A 22,251-nucleotide genomic window follows, 5' to 3' on the forward strand; every position below is an offset into this window, starting at 1 on the left:
GGTCGTACCCTGGTCGGCGAAAGAACGATAGCTTCGGGCGAAAGGTTTGCCGTGCGGAGACGAGAAGGGATGTGCAAACGTAGGACTCTCTCTCTCTCTCTCTCTTCAAAGATTCGTGGCATGCAGCGAGATACGTGGGAATCGCGTCATGTGGCCACCGCCCTTTCCCATCCGAGCTACTATTTGTTGTCGCAGAGAAATTGCCCGTCCACTTAACTTCCTCCTGCTCGTCACGACGGCGCGCGGCGGCGGCGGGCGGCGTCGCGGCGCATGAATAAAGACACCGTTGTCGACGATTTCCTCCCGTCGATTGTCAATCGAAGGGGAGCCTTCGGAACAAGTGATCCCCGGGCTCGCACGCGACATACGCTTCTCGAAGCCGCGAGACGTAATGTATCTGTCGTGTAACGTTAAGAGATACATTGTCATTGGAAGAAGCTCACGGTGGAATAACTTCCGCCCTAAATATTTGACTTGAAGTTGCATATACGCTTGCCTGAAAAGGATATCGCGACATCTGCTGTTGCGGGCTCTTTGTTGAAACTTTTTTCAACAATTCAGTGACAAGCGTTGCCTATTTGTTATCCAACGTTAAAACCCTATCGAAATTCTTGTAAAACGCAATTTGTAAATTCAATCTCTTTTCGAAGCGAACGTCGCGACTATTGCCGCTGCTAAAGGCCAGCTCGTTCTTCGCTTGTCAATTCGGTACGATTTCAATCACTCAATTAGGCGTCAGGTTAAGGGCGGCACGTGGCGCGGACACGTGCTGCTCGTAACGCTCGTTACCAAGTGGCCGCGAAACGGCGAAGCGCAACGAGAGAGTGCCGGCTTCCGTGGCAGCGGCGCGTGTCACGGCTAAATTGAGTAGGCGGGCGTGGAGAGGCCAAACACAAATCCAAACCTAATTGCAAGACAAACACTTGAGGCTGAGTGAAATGTCGCGTACGGCGCGGGACATCGACACTCACTCTCGGAAATCTCGCTTCCCCCTCCCTTCCCCCCTCCCGTCGTCGTCGTTTCTTTCGCATTTTATCGCCGCGATGTCCTACCGGAATTATGTCTTCTGTTATTGATACGGCGCGCGAGAGAGACCCGTTTGCGTTTACCCAGGTTTCTCTCGTGCACGCCGGAATTCCCTTGGCGCAAACATCGCAAACTTCGAAAAATCTCGCCGACTTTACGCGGATTTCGATTGCCGCGCGAGAAAAATTGATGCATAAAGTACATAAAGTCTTCATCTCACGATTCCTCTCGTGCATCCCGAAATTAGTATAATTCATGCTTGCCATCGTTACTTAATAAGTACCAAATAACTTTTCGAGAGTGAACGCGGCAGGGGAAGACGCGGCGTCGCTCGGAGCATTGCAACGCGAAACTTATCCGCTTACCCGCCCGTCCCTGACGCATGCTGGTATTTTGTTACGTACTTACGTTCATATCCGTTAGATTATCGCATGAGAACGGCTATCCACCACGGCCACACGTACACTTTGCATCTCTTCCTGCTGGAACTTCCTTATGAATGAGGACTTCTTTCGGTTTCTTCCAATATCGGTGCAGTATAAATAATTACTTGACAGCTGAAACATTTTTTAACAAAGGCGATTTAATTTAACAAATAAACTATAATAATGCAGAATCTATTTTATATCTGCTTTAGACAATGTCTAATTCGGGACAGATTTAGAAACGCAATTCTGTTTATAGTTTTATGTGATCTATCTAATAAAATATGTGTCAACATAAACATATACATAATATATATATTTCACAATACACACTCGTGTTAGGTTATAAAATATGTTCAACATGTGTTATAAATGTAACACATATATTGTTAATATTATATGTGAAAGGAGCAGTTGTAACCCAATTCCTTGAGTTAAATAACATTTCGTTACCTTCAACTTCCATGTATGTCAAGATGTGTTGCTTTAATACGAAACATGTGATTTAAAAAAAAACTATTCAATCCTGTGAATTTCTGTGAATTGCTTTGTATTAACTGCATTTAGTAAATATAAATATAGTAAACTAAATTTGAGTCAAATTTAATTTCTTAAGTTAAATTGTTTAATTCCATTCCTTTAGTTAAATTAACATATTGAGTAGCAGCAGTGGTGACTTATATAGGCATGATTAAAAATTATTCAAATTAAGTGTAATTTGACATTAAAAATTTAACAGTGTGTTATAAAATTATAATTATAATATATATTCCGTATTTTGCTCTGTATATATCTCTTAGTATCTGTTCTGTACTCTGTCCTGAATTATAGACATTTAATTGTAAGTAACTTTTAAAATATTTTTGCATTCTTTGGCACACTGCAAGGATTTTTAAAGAATTTTCCGTTATTCTGCGATACTGGTTCCGTTCACAGCAAATCAGCAAATTTCTCACGTACCGAATCAAGAAATGAATTACCACCAATTCGGCAACGGGATTAAACACGGGATACACAGATACCATCCGTACTACGTTCGCGAAGGTAGGATTTTGAAGAAAATATGATATGTAATGATAATGGTGGTGGTATTTATGGTTACGTTGTGAGAAAAAAAATTTTTTTTGAAAATATCTCAGAACTTTCTTAAATCTCTACATAGAAATGAGAATTACATAAATACATGATAAATATTGAAGTCGATAAAAAATAAATATTTTTAGGCTATCTATAATTCACAAAATTTGAGACAGAATCTTATTTATAATTTTAAGCGCCATTTGCAGATAATTTGAAGAGTCAGAATATTTATATACAGGATGAACATTGTGACTTGTCTGTCTCAAATATATCCATCACTTTTGATAATACAAAAAAACATAAAGAAAAATTTTATAAGGGATAAAGACCGTAACCAGAATAAAACTTTTGTGCTAAGAAATATGGAATTTTGTTGCGAATCGTTTAAAGTGTGAATTTTGTACTTAAAATCTTTATCTAATTTGATAACTTAGAAATGAAATTATCGTAAATAAAGTCATTCAAACTATATGTTATCAAAATCATTATGCTTAAATATTTCGCGAGGAAACGATCGTGTGAGTTGGATTTTCATAATCGAAATATATGTTGATGAAAATATTGATGGAAATGCGTCTATCAGTTTCTCGTCTTGAGTCTTCGGCATTGCGATCACACGGTGGTCACGTTGTAAACGCAAAGTCGGCCAAATGTTTTCGTAGCTGATGGCCTTTTAGAATTCCCTCTTCTGTCACCGTCCGCCACGTGCTGTCATCCCACGGTCCCCCCCAATAATCCAGCCCTCCGCCCCTGGCACCGCCATGTAGCAGCCTATTCGCGTTTTAGCTTTTAATTAATTTTCGATTCTGTGTGCCCGAGCGTGCCCCGCCTTCCACTGTCTTCCTTCTCCATCCGCCACGTTTCGCCTCTATGAATATCAAAGTAGTCGTCCGATTCTCTGGCGACGAACCCGCCATTTTACGGCTCCTCGATGTTCCCCGTTCTTTGTTTACGATTTATCAACACATCGTATTTTACGGTTTCCTAGTAGTTTCCATTATGTCGTCAACGATTAAAATTTTCGTACCTTGCAAAGTTACCCGCTTTAAGTATAGATACTTTTTATTTTATTTTATTATTAAATAATCTGCTAGAGTGACAGTTTTACAAAACTGTTAAAATCACGATACGATCATGTACTTTTGTCACAGCTACCGGAGATTATGTGGCAAAAACCATCTCCGCGGTTGAAGGGTCAACCCGCGCAAAACCGCCGAGGGAAAATAGTGTCGAGTTACATGAAATGCGTAAAAACGAAATTTTTTTCTAACCAGAACGGCGCAGATAAAACCGCAGATTAAACGATGGGAAGCTTTACCGACACCGGCGCGCTTATTATTCGATCGACTATGTACGTGTAATTGCGATTAATTACCATCAATTCTCTGGCAATTATTAGTGATATGTTGCACCCGAGATAAATTCCCGACGCCGTATTTCAGTAGCAACAGGCTTTTCGACGTTATCTAAATCGGACATGCATTTATTTGTATTAATTTACTGCGCGCGCTTTCCCGCAGAAGTCTAGATGCATCGAGGGACAATAAGTAATAACCGTGTCAACAAACGTAAATTATTTTCACGTCGTTGCGTATTCTGTCGCGCACTGTTAATTAAACATCTCACTGACGTTAATTTAAATCTATAACGGTATAGTTTAATGAATTTTCTCTTTTCTCAGATCTTTCGTCAGATCTTCGCTCCCCAGATCTGTGATTTAGATAGACGAAGGAAGTTTATTTAATTAGCTTTAAATATGGCTTTAAATGGCGAAGTTGAGATAAATATATTATGCGTATGATTCTCGATATTCTCGATATATTTTAAACACTTCTCTTTAATGTTCAAGTTGCAAGGTAAATAATTAAACATAATTAAACATTATAAGCGTTAAATATCAAAGCATAGGTGTAAATAATTAGCGAGGTTAATATAACGGATATTTCCATTTACGATGTGAAAGATTTATATCCAACGTGGCCCGAATTTCGGACACACGCAGGAGAGTACATGGCGGATTGCACCATCGGATTGTGCGTGAAAGAGAGATCACCGTGAAATTTTGTTAGTGGCCCATTGACTTACGCAGATCTCGACGAAACGGCGAAACCCGTGGCGGGCGCGGAAGAATCCAATAAACGCAAAACGAATTTGCTATTAGGGTCGCGTCTGATCTCGTTGCAGGCCAATGAGGCGGAGCAACCCTTATATCAACCCTCCCGGTATCGCGTCTCACTGACGATAATAAATCGAATCATACTCCGGGAGTCAGCGGGTGTTTGCCGATCCATTAGGGTCGCTTAGCTGACTGTCTCTCCTCAAAGTACGCGATACGGTTGTCAAGATTTTTCGTTCACGCATTTAAATCAATCGAAATGAAGCCTAATATATTCTCATTTGTCATTAAGTAATATATAACTGTTAACGAGCTTCTAAATTATATTTGAATTACTTGATTTAAGGTAATTCTTTAGTAAATCGAGTTATTTAAGAAATGTCCAATTTTTTTATACAATGAGGTTAAAGTGTGCAAACTTGACGTGTGCGAAATTTTGATAGATTAACGATAAATCAAGAGAGAAAAAAAATGTTGAAAATGTAACTTTTAACGTATAATTTACTGACAGGTTAGGCCCGGAGACGCTTGTTTGATTAACTATGCATACAAACGTGATTTAAGACTTTCCTAAAAAACGAGATTATAATAGTTTAAAAAATTACGATTTTAATGATCACAAGAAAATAAGGTCAATTGGCTATTCTGGAAAAGTATTTAATGTTGAAATGGCAAAATATCATATGACCACGCTAGCAATGTGCATTGTACCTTACTTTCTTATCCTCGTCATTGTCACAGTAGCACTGTCGGAGTATCGTTTGCTTCATGCTATTTTATTAGATATACACGTAGTTTTAATATTTTATCCAAATTATACAAATATTTGTGATTTTGAGTGGGTCCTGGTGATGGGGATTTTGGTGAGGCATCCCAAATTTTCAGTATTTTACTAAAGAACATCTTGAAAAAAAAAAAAAAAAGATACCGTAGATGGCATCTTCATGAAAGTAGATATTTCGTCTTTAAACGTCTTTAAACGTTATCTTAAACCATAGTGAGTGATGAAAAACATTTCTCCCTGTTCGCGAAGATCGTAGATTCGTTTTTTAATTGCAGTTTAGATTTACAATGTCGTGCTTAGAATACTCAGGCGCCGGATAAAGTGCACAAAATACGGCTTTAAAGAACTTGCTCGGCGGCGCCTTGCGTGTCAAGGAAGCTAGCGGAGAACCATAATCGGGGAGCCATTGTCTTGGCTATGTAGAAGTGCCGGGCCCTCACCGGACCTCGATGGCAAAGGCCGTCGTTAACAGTAGCACCGACGCCCACTCGACAATCAGAGCGTCCTCTTAGAGCTATTCTCCATGGGCGACATGGATTCAGCGGCTATGAACACGAAAAGATTCCCAATCAAATGGGATTTGTTCAACGAATAATTCAGCGCGCATAAAATCGCTGTGTATATAGAAAGCTTGAATATATAGACGAATATAAATAAATATTGGGTCAGCGTTAAGTAAATTACTAGGAAAAATAAATGGCACTTTCGCGCTTATCGATTTTTGTATAACGATTGTATAATGCTGATAAAATTCCAACGTATAACAAAACGTACGGACACCTTTTTTTATCCACGTTATCTCGAGAACGACGGCGAGATTGTTTCATTCTACAATTTCCATGCGTCCATAATCAATGGCGTGCCGGAGGCGGCGAGATACGTATCATAGATCGAACGATCGCGGGTGTGTCGCGTCCGTCACACACGAAGCGATGGCGGTAATACCGACCACCGTGGAGTTTGTACATTGTGAGCCCGACGCAATCTGTTCCGTGGATCTACTCCGGTGCCATACTGGTAGCCCACTCGACCAGTTCGTTAGCCAATCACGCAGGTACCGTCCTCTTCGTCGTCGTCGTTCGTCGTCATCCTCCTCATCCCCGGGCTCTCTTCGAACCCGAGAAGAGCACCCACGAGAGATGCGATTGATACGACGTTGTTTCCTTCTTCTGGACCGCTCCTTCCTTTGGGGCTACAGTTACCTCGCTTTTGTCGTTGCTTCCATCATTGGTAAACTGTCGTCTCGCGTCGAAGTGTTTTCGATCGAGTCTTAAGTTGCCCCGATATACATTTATTTAACGATTGGTAAAGTTCACTGATATGTTTTTTTCTCGTAAAATAATTTTTCTTGTAGATAATAATTGTATAAAAAGCGGGTCAAAGAAATGGGAAATTTTCTTTGCCTGTAATTAAAATTAATTGAATAAAGTTTCTAAGTTTTTATTTTACCGCTTTAAGTTTTTCGTTGGCTCACCTCGTATAAATGCTTAGAAAACAGATACGATATGTTGTAAACAGAAAACTTTTCTTAATGTGTGCTAGATATGGAGTAGATGCAGATTAAAGTTAATTTAATTTCTCTAATTACTCTGTAGCCGATTAATTTCTTGCTTTCACAGGACATAATCGGTTTTATTATAGTCATTATTTATTTTCTGTTATAATATTATTCTTTGTACATATCACAATTATTCTTTGTGTTCGTCACAGTTTGCTACATATGTTTATACTGCAGTTTCTATATGGGTTACTTCGGGAGCTACTTCCTTTTTCGCAGTATTTTACTTTGTGTCTTTAAATCGTTGTTCTGCTTTTTGTTCTGCATCATATCTTTCCCTGCTGACGCGAACTTTCTCCTTTTTGCATCACGACGATGTGACTCTTTTTCTTTATTGTGTTCGGTGGAGAGTTGGAGAGCCTTCAAGTATGGCGGATAAGAGGAATGGAAAAGGAGAAAGAGAAAGCATCGATCGTCTCGTAAACAGCTGCCTCGCGTGTCTGGCAAGTCTTAACGGGACGATTACAGACGTATACCTATACTTTACGAGGCAGGGCTTCACCAGTCCTCTCGTGAATGACCCTATTCTCTCAATTATTCAACTTGTATCACCGTCGGTCATTCGCGGCTGTGAAATCGGATGAAACTTTTGCTTTGAAAAGAAAAAAATCCCGCGGATTTGAGACCCCCGTGCAGATTAGAACGCATCTTGATCGAGTACCTCTGCCTTTTGCCTTCTCGCGTTCCTTTTTTCTCATTAACATCGCGAGTGCTCTCCCGCGCGCGGAGAACACGACAACACGAAAATTCGGCGCATAAAAATACCTCGCGGTCGGCGAATCCCCCGGACCTCCCCGGATTCCACCATTCCGCCTGCGACTTTACGATCCGGCTTCCAACCCGGAGACACTAGCGAGGCGCAGTTTTCCAGTCGCTCCTTTTTATTGGTTCGCGACGAGGACGCGCCGTATATACTCTCGCCGGCGTGGCCCGCCGAGGGCCAGCATCGTCGTTTTCAGCGGCAGCTGGGAGCGAACCGCGACTTCGGTCCTCTCTGGATGCTCGTGTATTCCGGGGTGTATTCCCTCCTCTCCCCCTCCTTCTGTTCCCCCCTCACCGGCACCCCCGTGACCCCCTCATAAGCGGATTACGTGGGTCCCGAAACGAGCCAAGCGATGCTCGATGGCACGAGGAAGGTAGCGTGGGGTGGGCCGTAGGGGGGAGCTGTTCAAAATTACGCTATCGCGACCTCGCAACGCTCACACCCCTCCGCATCAAACCCCCTTTGCCATCCTGTTCGGCAACCAGGCACGGCAACACAACCCCCGTCTTCTCGTACAAGACATCAATGTCGCAAGCGTTCCATATTTGAAGACATCGCCAACGACGGCCGACGCGATCGCGTCGCGTTCCATGCGAACGTATTGAGGTTTCAATATCGAAGCCTTGTTTCACGATGACAATATTATAGTTCTCTCTGTCGGTTATAACTTTCGTTTCATCTTCGTTATTTCGATTTGCCACATATTTCATGAAAGCGTATTTCATAAAACCGCTTCTATTACGAAATCATCGATTGGTTTAAATAGATTAAAATCGACAGTCGTTAATAATAATAACTAAACTCGATAATCGTTGTATAACGATAAATCTTTTAATCATTCTTTTGAACGCTATGTAGAGTAGTTTTGTGAGAGCGTAACGCAATATATTACAGATCGATACGTGACAAAATAAAATTTCTCGCTGTGATTTGTGAAACAATTAACAACGAGCGCGTCCTTCCCTCATGTTGCAGGAATGAATCAACGCAAGCAACGTCGCGAGAGGACGACCTTCACCAGAGCTCAACTGGATGTGCTGGAGGGGCTATTCTCGAAAACGAGATATCCGGACATCTTTATGCGAGAGGAGGTTGCCCTCAAGATCAACCTGCCAGAGTCGCGAGTCCAGGTAATTATTTTTTTCGTTCTTTTTTCTCCCCTTCTCTCGCTCTCCTCTGCCCGCAGATTTTACAGCTACTAAAATATCGCTGTCAACGATGTAGAAATAATAACGGAGGCAGACGGAAAGGTCCTCTGAACTTTCAGCGAGTAAATCGTGCCTCCTCGCGAGTAATCCGAGATTGCCATCGTCGATTTCGCGTGTACGGTTCATATTAACTTATAACGTTTATGGTCATTACATTCTTTGCGCGTCAAATTGCACAATATAAAACGCTGCGATCTCGATATTGCTTGACGAAAACGAGAGCGGGAGAGAGGCGAAAAAGGGAGCGAGAGAGAGAGGGGGGGGAAGAGATGGACGTCGGGAGTGCGTTTCGTGCTTCGGCAATCGCGGGCGAGATTTAAGATATTTACACAGCGCGACGTTCGCGCCCTACGTCGTTCCATTTCGCCATTGTCCCAGCCCCGCGTCTCGTACATTGATAGATGTGCCGACGAGCTCGTTGACGCTTTTATTGCGGTTCCCGTGACATCTTTATTTCGCGGCGGGGTGTTACCAAGTCACGATCGCACGCGGATCTCGAGCTCGTGTCTCGAATACCCGAGAGCTTCAACTGCGCCCAACCCCTGCTATTTACATACAATACTCGGAGAAAATACGTCTCGCAATACGTGAGTAGAAAAATGACGTTATTAATCCGGAAGTTTCAAAGAATTATTTAGACTTGCTTTACATTACGTTTCCGCATTAATAAACTCATCAGATTCTTCTGATTGCTTTCTTCTTCGTGTGCTATGTGTATGTCCGTGCTTTTTTTATGTATTTTTTTTTCAAAGCTTTCCTCTAAAGCTTTCTTGTGACCTTACTCAACAAATTTCGCTCGTAACCCAGCGGCATTTCCGTTTGAGCCCGTGTGGGTCACCGACGACTCTCGCACAGATATCGTAGTATTGTAACCGGAATCGTAAAATATGTAGGACAGAAGCGCGGAAATTGAGTCTCGGGAAGTGAAGTTTCCGCGTGAAGTTAAGCCGTCGTGAATGGCGACGCAACTGCAAAAGGGTGTACACCGCACACACGAAACACGTGTGTACACATCTATACGCGCACGCTGGCGCACAGCGAAGGGAATGCAATTGTCGTATATATAACGCGGGACGTATATATACATGTCGAGTATAGAACCGCTGTATGTACGTAGCGTATCTGTGCGGACGAATAATATCTGGAGGAGGGATGCTATCTGAAAGTTTTAAAGGCAGGGGAAGTTCGGGTTGGAAGACGGCTAGGGAGAGCAGAAGTCTGATGCGGAGACCATAGGTGTGTACACGAATAAAGAGACACACATGGTAGGCGCGGCGTGCGAGGTACAGCATATCGTTGATTTGTTCCTGGATTATAGCCCCTGGCTCTGTCTCGCTCGCGAGAGCCTCTATACGCGCTCCTCTCTCGTCGAGAGAACCACGCAGCTGCGTGCGACGCGACCGATGTGCGATGCAACGCACCGCTGAATGAGTTCCGCGTTCGTCGCCGTTCATTCGTCACTTACGACCCGAGGACGAATCGGAAAATGCTGTCTCGTCGATGGGGAAAACGGCGAAGCTATAGAGAATCCGGCCGCACGCGACGTTCTGCGTGGATGACGGAACTATTGCAAAATTCTCCATTTACTGCCGCGAAACTTTTTGCCTTGCGGAGTTTCATAGTCGGAAATCTCTATATGGTGTGAAATACACCGAGAACATTAATTTAAAATAAAAATTTTATATGTTGGAAATCTGCTATTATATTTTTTAACGACGATAAAATTGCCGCTTTAGAATTTATGTATATTTATTATTATCTTTTTGAGATTTTATTGGAATGATTCATCATATGTTTTAAAAATAAATATCTTCGCCTCTCTCTCCTTCATTTTTAATTTGGATATTTATAAGCTCATCGATATTTTCGCAATGCACAGTGTTGCGAAATGAGCAAACATTAACGCCACGGCGCGAACAGAACGTTCATCACGTTCGCATTAGCAAACAACGTCCGCGGCTCTCGCGTGCTGTTTTCTCCATCAATCCTGCGTGCTGAACGATGACACGTTCCCGGATGGGTATCGTCAGTGGGGTCATATTAATAGTACAAATAAGAAAATATATTTGTCATAACAGAGTGTCAACGCAGCTGCGTCGCCTCCCCCTGGTCACCGGGGTGGTTTTCCGTTCGCTGGATGTAAACCAGATGGTGGCGCAATTTGCACCTCGGCCTCGACCGACGGTCTCTCGTGTGTTATACGGGCGTGAAACCGTCGGTGGTTGCCCCCGGGGGTCCCCGGATGCCATCGCGGCCTGTTTGGTTGATTTTTGGGGGTAGCTGTCTCTTTCCCTTTCTCTCTCTCGCTCTCTCCCTCTCCTTCTCGCTCGTCGCTTCTGAAGGGGGTGTCGTTGTGCAAACATGCCGCTATAATGGGATCGTTCTCTGTCTGCCGCGCCAACCTCGACATAAATCCGTCTTTCTCGCCCTCACCGGGGGCTCGTTTCGCCCGCTTGATACGCAATATCCGCGTACGTCGCGCCTAACAGATTTCAGCACCCTATTGCGCGACGCGGAAGATGACTTTTGCGAAATGAGGATCTGCCTATCGCGGCACTACGGCGCGGCAGAAGCCAAACAAATGGGAGAACAACTTGCGGGGACGAGCGATTAGTCTCAGAATTAGCTCGCACGCTTTCCGATTTTGGCACATTGGAAAGATGTGAAATTCCATTAGGTAAAAAAAGACAGAATTACGTGTCACGATTACATCAGAAATTATAATAATTTCTTTTATATACGTATTCAGTAAAGATATATAAAAGTAGTTTTTTACGAATATTTTTATATGTATATTATATATTTATTGAATATATTTTGTTACTTGCAGATATCTCAATAAGATCTCATTAATTCAATGTCGTCGGAATGTTTTTCTAATATAAACAGTATATGAGACGGCTCGATGAACGATTAAAGTTTCCATCTATTCTTTCGACACGTTTCGAGACAAAAGACGAAAGGATTGCGCGTGGCTTCTGTCTCGGGCCGGCGAATGCGCACGGCCGTGCAGCTCGAAATCCCTCATACGCTTCGGCGATTCGCGCTCTCTGTAACAACTGTTACAATGCCGCTGATAATAACAACAACGACGACGGGTCCCGCTTTTAAAGGCGCGGGCATAGATTCATAGGATCGCACCCCTGGCCACATTGTGCCCCGGCGGGATTATAGGGGGATGCGTGAGGGGGAGTATTACGGCGGAACGAAGGAGGTGGAGGGAAGGAGGGGCGATCACAACGCACTCGCGAGTTTGCGGCCTACGAGGGGTTGCTTTTTGTCTCCCTCCCCTCTCTGCCCCCTTGTCCCTTTTCCGGGGAGAAAAACCTACGTAGGTGTGCGCATCTTTCGGATATTCATACGTACATATATGCGTGCCCTGCGTTTGTAGTCGTAACGCGTAGTCGCAATGCATGGAGGAATAGCCTAACGTGTGTGCGTCACCCTGGCGCGTATTCATGCATGAGATACACGCGCACTACTCGCGCACACACAGGCAAAACCAACTATTCGATCTCAGGGGTGAAAACAACCCTACGACGAGCTCTGATTCGCGCATGCGTGCCGACGAACGCCGTATAGCCACCGAGGCATCCCAGGGGATGCTCCAATACACGCGTGTCGGGACGTCGCGCCCGTACACGCGCGCTTCCCCGTACACGGCTCCTCCCTTCAGGTCCTTGTTATTGTTGCGATTTAATGAAATGTTACGCCCGCTCGCCCGCGATTACTTTCCCATTGCACCGATTAACTCCCCATTCGGTCGGTCTCGTCTCTCGTAGCGGGACAGTGGGACATCTTTCCTCCCTGACGATCCCTGGGGCTACGGCTTCCATCGGAGACTTTTGTATCTTGTTGAAAGGTATGCTGATATCGTACGATATCTATCGAAGAGCTTAATTGATTTCTAGACCACGTTATCTTTAATTTCCGTGAAATAATATACTATCAAAGATATCGTCTTAAAATCAGTACAACTGTTTATAGATTTCTTCACAATTTCACGGCAATCTCCGCCGTTCCTCTGTTCCAGGTTTGGTTCAAGAATCGCCGAGCCAAGTGCAGACAGCAATTGCAACAACATCAGCAGCAGCAACAGCAGCAGCAGCAGCAGCAACAGCAGACCCCTCCGTCGAAGGGCTCGCCCAGATCGAATCAGAATCACAGCAACAGCAGCACCGGCAGTAGGATATCGACGAGCTCGTCGACGACGCCGAGCAGGCGATCCTCGCCAGATTCACCGGCGCAAGGTAGGGAGGCACCGGTAGCAGGGAACTCACCTTTGTCGACCCCACTCCTGTCGACCCAGTCGACGTATCCTCGAGTTGGAACGACACCAACTGGCGGCAGCGGGGCCAACAGCAATCTGACGACCCCGTCGCCGCCGCTGACACCGAGCTCCAACCAACTGCAGCCGTCGTCCTATCCGAGCGCGATGAATCAAATTCATCACAGCGAGACTTACAGCTTCGGCTGGAGCTCGGCGGGGTCCGCCTCTGTGAACCACAGCCAGTACGCCGGCCAAGGTTACAACGCTTACGCCCAGACCCCGGGCGTGTACGGTGGCGACTATTATCAAGCTCAGATCCCCCACATGCACCACAGCCCGCAGGCTAACTACCATCATCCGCAATATCATCCTAATATGACGCTGACCCCGTCCATGTCACATCTGACTAGTCATCACCTGAATCCAGTGACTAGTCAGACGCAAGCCACTAGCAACGATATAGCGGCCGCCGCTGCCGTCGCTGCCGCCGCCGCCGCGTCCGGCGACGAAGCCACCGGTTACGTGCTGCCCGAACAGAAGTACCCGCCGTTAGTATAGCGGTCCGGCAGGTCCTCCGGGATCTTTCAACGGGGCCAGGAGACCGCGAGCACGGCCGGCACCTCGATGCCCTATCACTGGCGACTGAACACGGCGATTTGTCACGAGATCAACGGTAATCTGGACTCCGATGACAATTGATCGTATAAAAAAGGGGTTTTGCCGAAGCAATGCTAAATGTGCTCCAACAGACTCCCTCTAGACTTCATGGGTATGATAATTCGAATCACCGCGCGAATCAGTCACGAACGTTCTACATCCGGATTATGACGACAGATATTAGCCAATATTGTAACAATCGCGTATCTAAGTTAAAAAAAAATCTAAGTAAAAAAAAACAAAACAATATCCGTAAACGGCGATCTAATTTGAAAATCGATATCACTATACAATTATTTTAAAACATCATCTCGGACAACGCGCGTGCATGTGCAAATAAAGACAATATAGCCTTGGTCATAAGTATAAAGAACACAAATTGGCGTAAACGTTTTATATCCAACGAAAAATAAATTTAAAAAGCTTAATGGAAAAATAATTTATTTTTATGACAATTTTATTTTGTTAATTTTCCTTTGACTCTTATTGCTGCCTTTTCTAAAAGTTTAATAAATTGAAAATGCTTTATACTTATGACCAAGGTTATATAAAAATATACAGAATGAATCACGCAATTTGAGCGAGCAATATCTATTTTATGGCAAAGCACAATTGTACATTTCTTAAGTGGAATGTTCTTTTTATATAAATTGATTTCTACGATTGTATTTTTCTAGTAGTGCGATTTCCCATATGTCGTTCCACATGTAAAAGCTGGTGAAATTATAGAGAAATCAATAATTCACAAGATAGTTTGTATTTAATTCCGAATATGTAATTTCATTTTGCAATATCATTACGCACGTGGAAAGAGTAACTTTATAGAAAGTTAAACATTATTCAACTCTTTAACTTTTACCTCTATCATTTCACGAATTCGTTAATAAAAAACATTTTTATTAATGAATTCACTCACAGATTATTACATAAATTCGTTTTGGAATAGAGAAAATACAAAATTTTCTCTTTAATCACGATTTTAATTTTATCCCAGGAAATATTTCATATTCATACTGACGTTGATATATCGAGTATGTTTTTTGATTTTCTTTGATGTAATGTTTATACTACAGAACATAGATATTAATTATCGATGTTGGACATGCAAATGTTCAATCATTTAGCCCAGCAACAATATTCATTTTTCTACTTCTCTTCTTTCTGAAATTTTCCATTATGAGGCAGCTAAAATTATTTTTATCTCGCGTTTTTCATCCTTTGAATGAAATCAGCATCGGACAATATATATTTTTGAGATATTAAAAGCATTGTGTAACAATCAGTCGATATAAGTATCTTTAATGTATTATTTCATTGATTTCATTGAACAAAAATTACGTCATAAAAATTTATTTTTCTGAATTAATATTACCATAAAACAAAATTTATTATTAATCCTAGGAATCGGTCTTAAATATTAAATACGGATAATTCACAAAATGTTAATTCGCAATTATTGGAAGGCAATTTTTACCAAATCGCATATCTTCAAATGGCGAAAATTATTGCTCTTTTTCACATTTTCGCCATAATTCCGTCGAAAATAGAATCCACAATCGTATTTACGCTGAACTCTAGAGCGTCTGAATTTTAATTTTACTTAAATAACACATACTTTGACTACAAATATTTTATATTTATATTTGAATGATAAGCAGATTTAGCAATAAATGTGAATTACGAACGTGCAACTGAATAAACGATCGATGTCAGTCCATGAGAAAGTCGAATTTTATTTTCGAGAGAGAGAAAAAAGAACAGTAAAGCAAGCTTGTTCTTGTAAATAAAAGTAAAAGGCTGTATTCATGGAAATTGTCATCAAATTTCCCATAAAAAGCTTGTACGCGTCTCACGTCGGAATTTGTTTTAAGATTTAACACCAGTGTAGGATTTATAGTTTAAAATTGAAATGTGTCGATGCTTATTGCTTATTTCTATTTCTTACCTCATAGCAATTTTCTCATAACGCGTGATGCTCAGTTTCAGGGATGAGACTAATTTGAAATCGTTAAAAATTTTTAAATGTGTCATACTTTAATAAAACGCATGTGCAAGAGTATTTTACGGAAGCGAATGTGGATAATCATTCGTAAAATTAGATACTATTAATTATATATTACATTTTGTTATATAATAATAATAATAATAATGTATATTTATATATAAAGATATCTCAATTATATATGCATACATGTACAATTATATGTATAAATCATTATATAATATTTATTATTACACATATTATATAAAATAATTATATATTTATATATATAACATTATAAGTATGCATATATATTTATATGTATTATTATATATACTATATTTTTTTTATAATTATATACATTAATAATCATATTTTCTAATATTAGTAATATACTTTTAAACAGTGAACAGTACATGTCAAAAACTTTTAACAATCTCAGACTAGTCTTGTCTCTAAGATCGAGCGTCGCGCGCTTCGAGAAAATAGCTATGAAGTGAGAAGTAGAAACGAGAGAAGCAATAAACATGAACATCGGCATATTTTAATTTCAAGACTACAAATCCTGGACTGCACTCCAATCTATAATATCCTTTGCATTTTTAAGATTAAAAGACGAGTACTCATCACTGCCGTCTTTATCATTGGTATTATCCTTATTATTACGATTAACATAGATAATTATCCATATCAAATACGGCCATAGTAGCCAAGAAACTTTTGTAAATAGTAAATAATAAATATATGCGCGTGAATACGACAGAGAGGAAAAGTAAAAACACAATTCAGAGTTCTATTATCACGAGATATCGATGATGTCTCTATATATTAGAAAGAGAAGGAAAGAGGCGAGAGAGAGAGAGAGAGAGAGAGAGAGAGAGAATGATAAAGTGAGAATTGTTTCGTCCCACAGAATCTTGTTATATAGTCGTTTCTTTCTATGGTACTCTTCGTCTGTTTCAGGGACTTCAACTTTGTAAAAGTTTCGCATTGCACTTTTTCGCGCGATAACTTAATTATCATAATGTGTTTTCAGATAAGAGACAGAAGTATATGCGAGAATGCCTACTTAATCGTGAGTGTATATTTCGTGTATACTATCTAATGTATATTATCCTGTAACATTACGTTAGACGATGTATAATTAAAGAATAAAAAAATATATCATTAAGATTAATGATAGGAAAGCGATAAAATCGTAATGGATATTATGGACACGCGTAGATCTAAGCTACTTTGTAATAATACGAATGCAAATGTACATAAAACGTATATCTCTTGTAAGATACATGATTCTTCTATCATGTGCGAAGGGATCTTCCTACATCAGAAAAAAAAATATCGCATATTATTAATAAGTGGTGTCAATTACTTTTCCCCGCTCTTCGATCTCCCTAATACTTCCGACGGATTACCTATATCGAGAGCACTGCCCGATTGTTTTTAAATCGAAATTCTATCGCTCCTCGGCAATACGCGGCCTGACGTGCGGATTACGTTTTTGAATTGTATATATCTGTGACAGAGTTCCCACAGCACGCAATACGCAATCCCTCTTTCCATTTTGGCCTGGCAGCTTTATAGATCGCGAGCGCGGTTCTTATTAATCACACTGATGTTCGCAAGACCCTACCGCCGCGGGCTGCAATTCTGCTAATGCACTTGAAATTAATTAACGTCAAAGCGACCGCACTTCGTTATTTGAGCGGTCGCGTATATATCGATCTTGAACCATTAAGCCTATATTAATTACAAACTCGCGGTTGCGCAAGGTAATCGCAAACGCAGCAACGTCGCATGCTGCATCGTTCGCACTCCCTAGCGTCTAATTTTTCTGCCATACGAAATACGCGGATGCATCGCGGTACAGATAAGGGCAATTAAAAAAAAATTCCCGTCCACTTAATTTCTGAAATTAAAAGATCTGCAACGCAGTTATGTGACATCTCTAAATCTAAAATATATAGCTGTCACGCGCTTAATTTAATTATTTACATATACCTACGCATAAAAAACGCAAGTATCACTAATTAGCTGACAGAGAGATAACGAACTATTCAGTAACGCACATGAGCGTAATGTTGCAAGTAAGGAGAGAGACACATCGATCATAATCTTGATTGCTAAACTCTTCTCTCGTACGTGGTCCATTAGGAAATCACAGGTGTTACGGATTCTGCGGTAGATACGTGCACGTAGCAAACAACGACGGAGGGGTGTGTCCGCCCAGTAGCGTATATTTCTAAATGGCCTAAACATCACAACACAAAGGACCCCATGCGAGCATGAAGGAGAACGAGAGCCGCCCCTATATGCCCGGCTAATTGGACAGATCGCGTACCTGTCTACCTTTTGACGACATAATCCGGCATCCTTTCTAACTCATCAAATTAACGAGCTATAACGAATCGCTCGTTGCCCGTGTGCGCGCTTTGATGACCCTTTCGCATAATCGAGACGCAAATCCTCCGCGACTTTCTCTTTAAAGAGGATATCCATCTCGTGAAAGACACTCGAGAGTATAATCGATTCAATCTCCGCACTGGATTTGCGTCACTCCACATTCGTTTTAAGACTTGATGATAGCTGGATCCTATCTTACATCATAACATAGCGAACAATGACTTCAGAAATAATTGCGTATAGAAACTTTTATTAATTTTCAAAAATGAGAGAGAGAGAGAGAGAGAGACAATTAAATTAGCTGTTCTAATGACGCTCGCCTAAAAGTTTCGGAAATATATTTAAGCACGAGAGAAGGAAGACAAAAGACAAACAAGTCGATGAATATTATGGAAATTTCGGATGTTGGCACGTTAAAAGGTTTCATGTCGAATCTCAGGTCAGATCGGCACTGGTATTCCTAAAGAAAAATGCGGCGTTTCTAAGAAACAAAGGGCCTCTATAGAAGAAAAGAAGAGAACGTTTTGCGGCGGGGGTGTCGTCGGTTCTCGCTGCGTCGCAAGGGCCGCTGGCCGACGACATTTCATTCTTGCGGCGAAGACAATGGCCTTGAACTTGGCCGAGTGTCGCGGCGAAGAGTTAAAATCGGCTTGCATTTAGCCGGATCCCATTATAACAACTACGGGAGAGTCGCCGGTAAGCTTCATGCCACGGTTCCGCTTACTGTGTCACCGGGCTAAGCCCCGACTTACCTACCTATATCCTCGCAAACGGTTCTCTTACCCCTTTTCCTGTAGCGGCCTCCCTGTCTATGCCAGCTTAATACTTGTATTATCCTCTCCTTTCCTTCCCACCTACCCGAAACTTTGTCTCGGTATGGACAGCTCTGGTGACCTGTCTTTCGATGAGAAGATCAATAGAGGCGGCTTGTTCACCATTGACGGATAATTTGGACTATTCCACAAATCAATCGGATCTATAGGGTTACCGGAAAGCGACCCCGATAATCTTGCAAAGAAAACCGTTCTTTCGACGCGGCAATCGCTAACAAAAGTCCAACAAACTTATAGATCATTATGAAATACGTTGACATTTTATATTTAATTAATAAAGATAATAAATTTTTTCTTAAATAAACGATATGTTTACCAAAGAAGCAAAATGAAAATCTTTGAATCAAATTGCCTTCGCCTATAAATGATTGAGTCATAAATTATTGCATCTAAAACATCTAAACATAAAAAGAAAGTTGAAGAATTTCCTACTTATTTAATATTCATATCTCTATATAAATTAACGTTAATGGTTTCATATATTTAAAGTATGTATCGTAAGAGGATTGATTATAAAACGCGATTTATCGGCGATATATTTTCGACATTCGTTTAACCTATATTTTATGTTTTTCCTCCCGTTGGTGGGTCACAGGTGAAAATGAGTTTCGCAGAGGATAGGTCGGTATCCGACTATGTTTACATACATGACATTTTTCACCTGCGTTCTTCCTCCGTGCGTTCGCTTGCGACGTGCGCGAGTGAGTCATAAATTATGTATGTATTTATGAAAAGCCTCTATATGCGCGCTGAATTGTCGCTGAACTCTATTCGCCGTAGATTCCTAATATTTCGCTCAATCGCGCGAACAATTTCCACGGGCAAACAGTATAAATTAATGAAACCCCGCACAGCGCGCCGCGCCGGTTTGATAATTCGGCCGGCGGTTAAATAATTAAATCGCACCGTGGCGCGCGGCGGCGCGATTATTCTGCGACTTATATATTTCCGTGTGGAAAATTAACGGCAGACGCCATACGGAAGATTAATTTATGCCAGAAGAGATGGGGAAAAAAAGGAAGAGGGAGACAGAGAGAAGAGGAAAGAGAGGACAAAGTGCGATTCACGGAAACGCGGGACGAAGAGGATAAAGAGCGAATGAAATTTTCACGCAATCTCGGAGGTCCGTAAAATCCAGAAGGGAATTCTTTCTCGATTGGCAATATCCCTAACGAGAGAGAGAGATAGAGAGGAAGGGGCCGCGTCGAGACGCGGGGAGGGGAGGGGATTGGAGGAGCGCAAAGAATGAGCGCGGACTCGAGGGGTGGCCGAGGGGGGAAGCAAATCGGCAGGATCAAAGAGGCCAGCTCGTGCAGCCGTAACTAGATTTCCCGTTCCCACTTTGAGGATCGCTTAATACTCTATAAGCGGCCGTTTTAAACTCGAGAAAATCGAATCAGGAAGGAATCGGAATCGCGCCGTGCCGCAAATTCAATTGAAAAAGTCGCTAGTCAGTGCACATCGAGACGCCGCGCCGGTGAGAACACATCCTTACCTCCACGTCATACCCTTTGATCTTTCTCGTTTTCCTCTTTGTCCCTCGCATTCCCCCGCGTTTCCGCACGATCGACCCCCCGAGCAGCAATTTTTGCAGCAAATTTGATTATAAATTTATGTCGTCATTAACTAATTAAAACGCTGACGATGTGATATTGGCGATATAATCTGCACGAAATAACGATAGCCGGTGTTAAGTGCACCGATAAGGTGCACCGAGTTAATTTTTAAATTGATAAATTAATTGAAAATTTTAATATAAAAATTTTAATATTTTACCGCAACATGATTGCGCACTAAAATAATTCCGGCGATATTAATAATTTCCCGCACTAACGGTGAATTTCTAAGGTCTGGAGTGGATCAAAGGATAAAATAGTTACTCACGTAGCGCGCAAACGGGAAGTAGGGAGTTATTAAAAATTCAACATCGCCGCGCTTGAAAGGACCTCCGTTCGTTCGTATTGAATCGCTCGATAATCGACGGGGCTTCGCCGAGGAAGAGCGCGCACTCGGAAGCGGTACGTTCGCCGCTTCAGAGCCGTCGCGCGCAAAAAAATACATTCGATTCTTCGAGATATAGACGCACACGCCGCCTCATTTAATCAGCACAATATTATCGACAGGTCTCATCCCGGCGGATTAGCGGCCTCGCGAGGCTTCGGGGCCTCTCGGTAGGATCACAACTTGCTTCGTCGAGCATGCCTTCGTTTACGGTTCCGACGGCGGAGGATATACGAGGCACCTGTACAAATGGCGAAAAACCGATCGCGCACTCGATCGAGAAAAATCGCTCTCGAGAGCGATTTTTTGCCAGCCTCCCACATTCGACCCAATTTCGATCTTAACCGGCGGCCAGGAAGATCAGACGCTCCGCCAGGAAGTCAAGGGGAACGTGAACGCATTGTTGAGCTCCCTCTGTCCAAACATTCGACTCGCCCTGCAAGCGATCAGCGCATCTATCCTCTCTGTCCCCCCGTGTCCCTCTCTCGCCCTGTCGGTCTCTCCCGACTCGTTTTCACTCGCCCCCTCGATCCTTCCGTTGTCTGCGGGAAAAGCAGGTAATCCTAAAAAATGGACTGTTGGCTTCCGCCGTCGCCGGGGCTGCACGCACGCGAAGAAAAATTCCTTTACCTCCCCCCCTCCCCCCTCCGCCTCCCGTACATCCGCAACAACGCGTTACGCGCGTCATCATCGGATGCGCTGGGTCGGAAGGTTAATCGTGTAACTCGCTCCTGGGAGTGGATAGATGAAAAGCGTGAAAGTTCATTGACGGTAATCATGCGAACGGCGGAAAGCGAGCAGCAATTTTCGCCGACGCGGCCGATTAACCGTGCGTAATATGCGTGCAATCACGGGGCGTCGAAATCACGGGCTCTTGATTAACGGTGGACAATTGCATTGCATATCGTGATTATTCGATAGAACTGCTAAACGTTATTATTACTGGTTGTCGGTTGTTTTATGTGATTTTTCCTATATGCGAGCTCATGATTTAATGGAATAATCATATCGAGCTTATTTGTAACTCTGTGATATTCGCACTATAATGTTTTAGTTGCGCATTAACGAGTAACGTAAAGTATTGTAGCACAAGTTAGCTTTATTAGCACAACGCTAAATCTGAAGGCTGTTCAACATTTAGATATA

The 22,251-nt window shown here is 42.3% G+C and overlaps 1 protein-coding gene across 1 annotated transcript in view; it reads left to right on the forward strand.

Annotated features, from left to right (window-relative positions):
- The window catches only part of LOC105453183 (box A-binding factor-like), a 64,332-nt gene extending 42,503 nt beyond the window's left edge, over nucleotides 1-21,829 (forward strand). The window contains exons 4-6 of the mRNA XM_011694924.1: nucleotides 8,728-8,882; nucleotides 12,994-13,782; nucleotides 21,248-21,829. Coding sequence (XP_011693226.1) covers nucleotides 8,728-8,882; nucleotides 12,994-13,782; nucleotides 21,248-21,829 — 1,526 coding nt within the window. The remainder of the gene's footprint in view (nucleotides 1-8,727; nucleotides 8,883-12,993; nucleotides 13,783-21,247) is intronic.
- Nucleotides 21,830-22,251: the final 422 nt, after the last annotated feature.

The sequence above is a fragment of the Wasmannia auropunctata genome, unplaced genomic scaffold (genome assembly GCF_000956235.1).
Source record: "Wasmannia auropunctata unplaced genomic scaffold, wasmannia.A_1.0 LD336002.1, whole genome shotgun sequence".
In the NCBI taxonomy this organism is placed as follows: domain Eukaryota; kingdom Metazoa; phylum Arthropoda; class Insecta; order Hymenoptera; family Formicidae; genus Wasmannia; species Wasmannia auropunctata.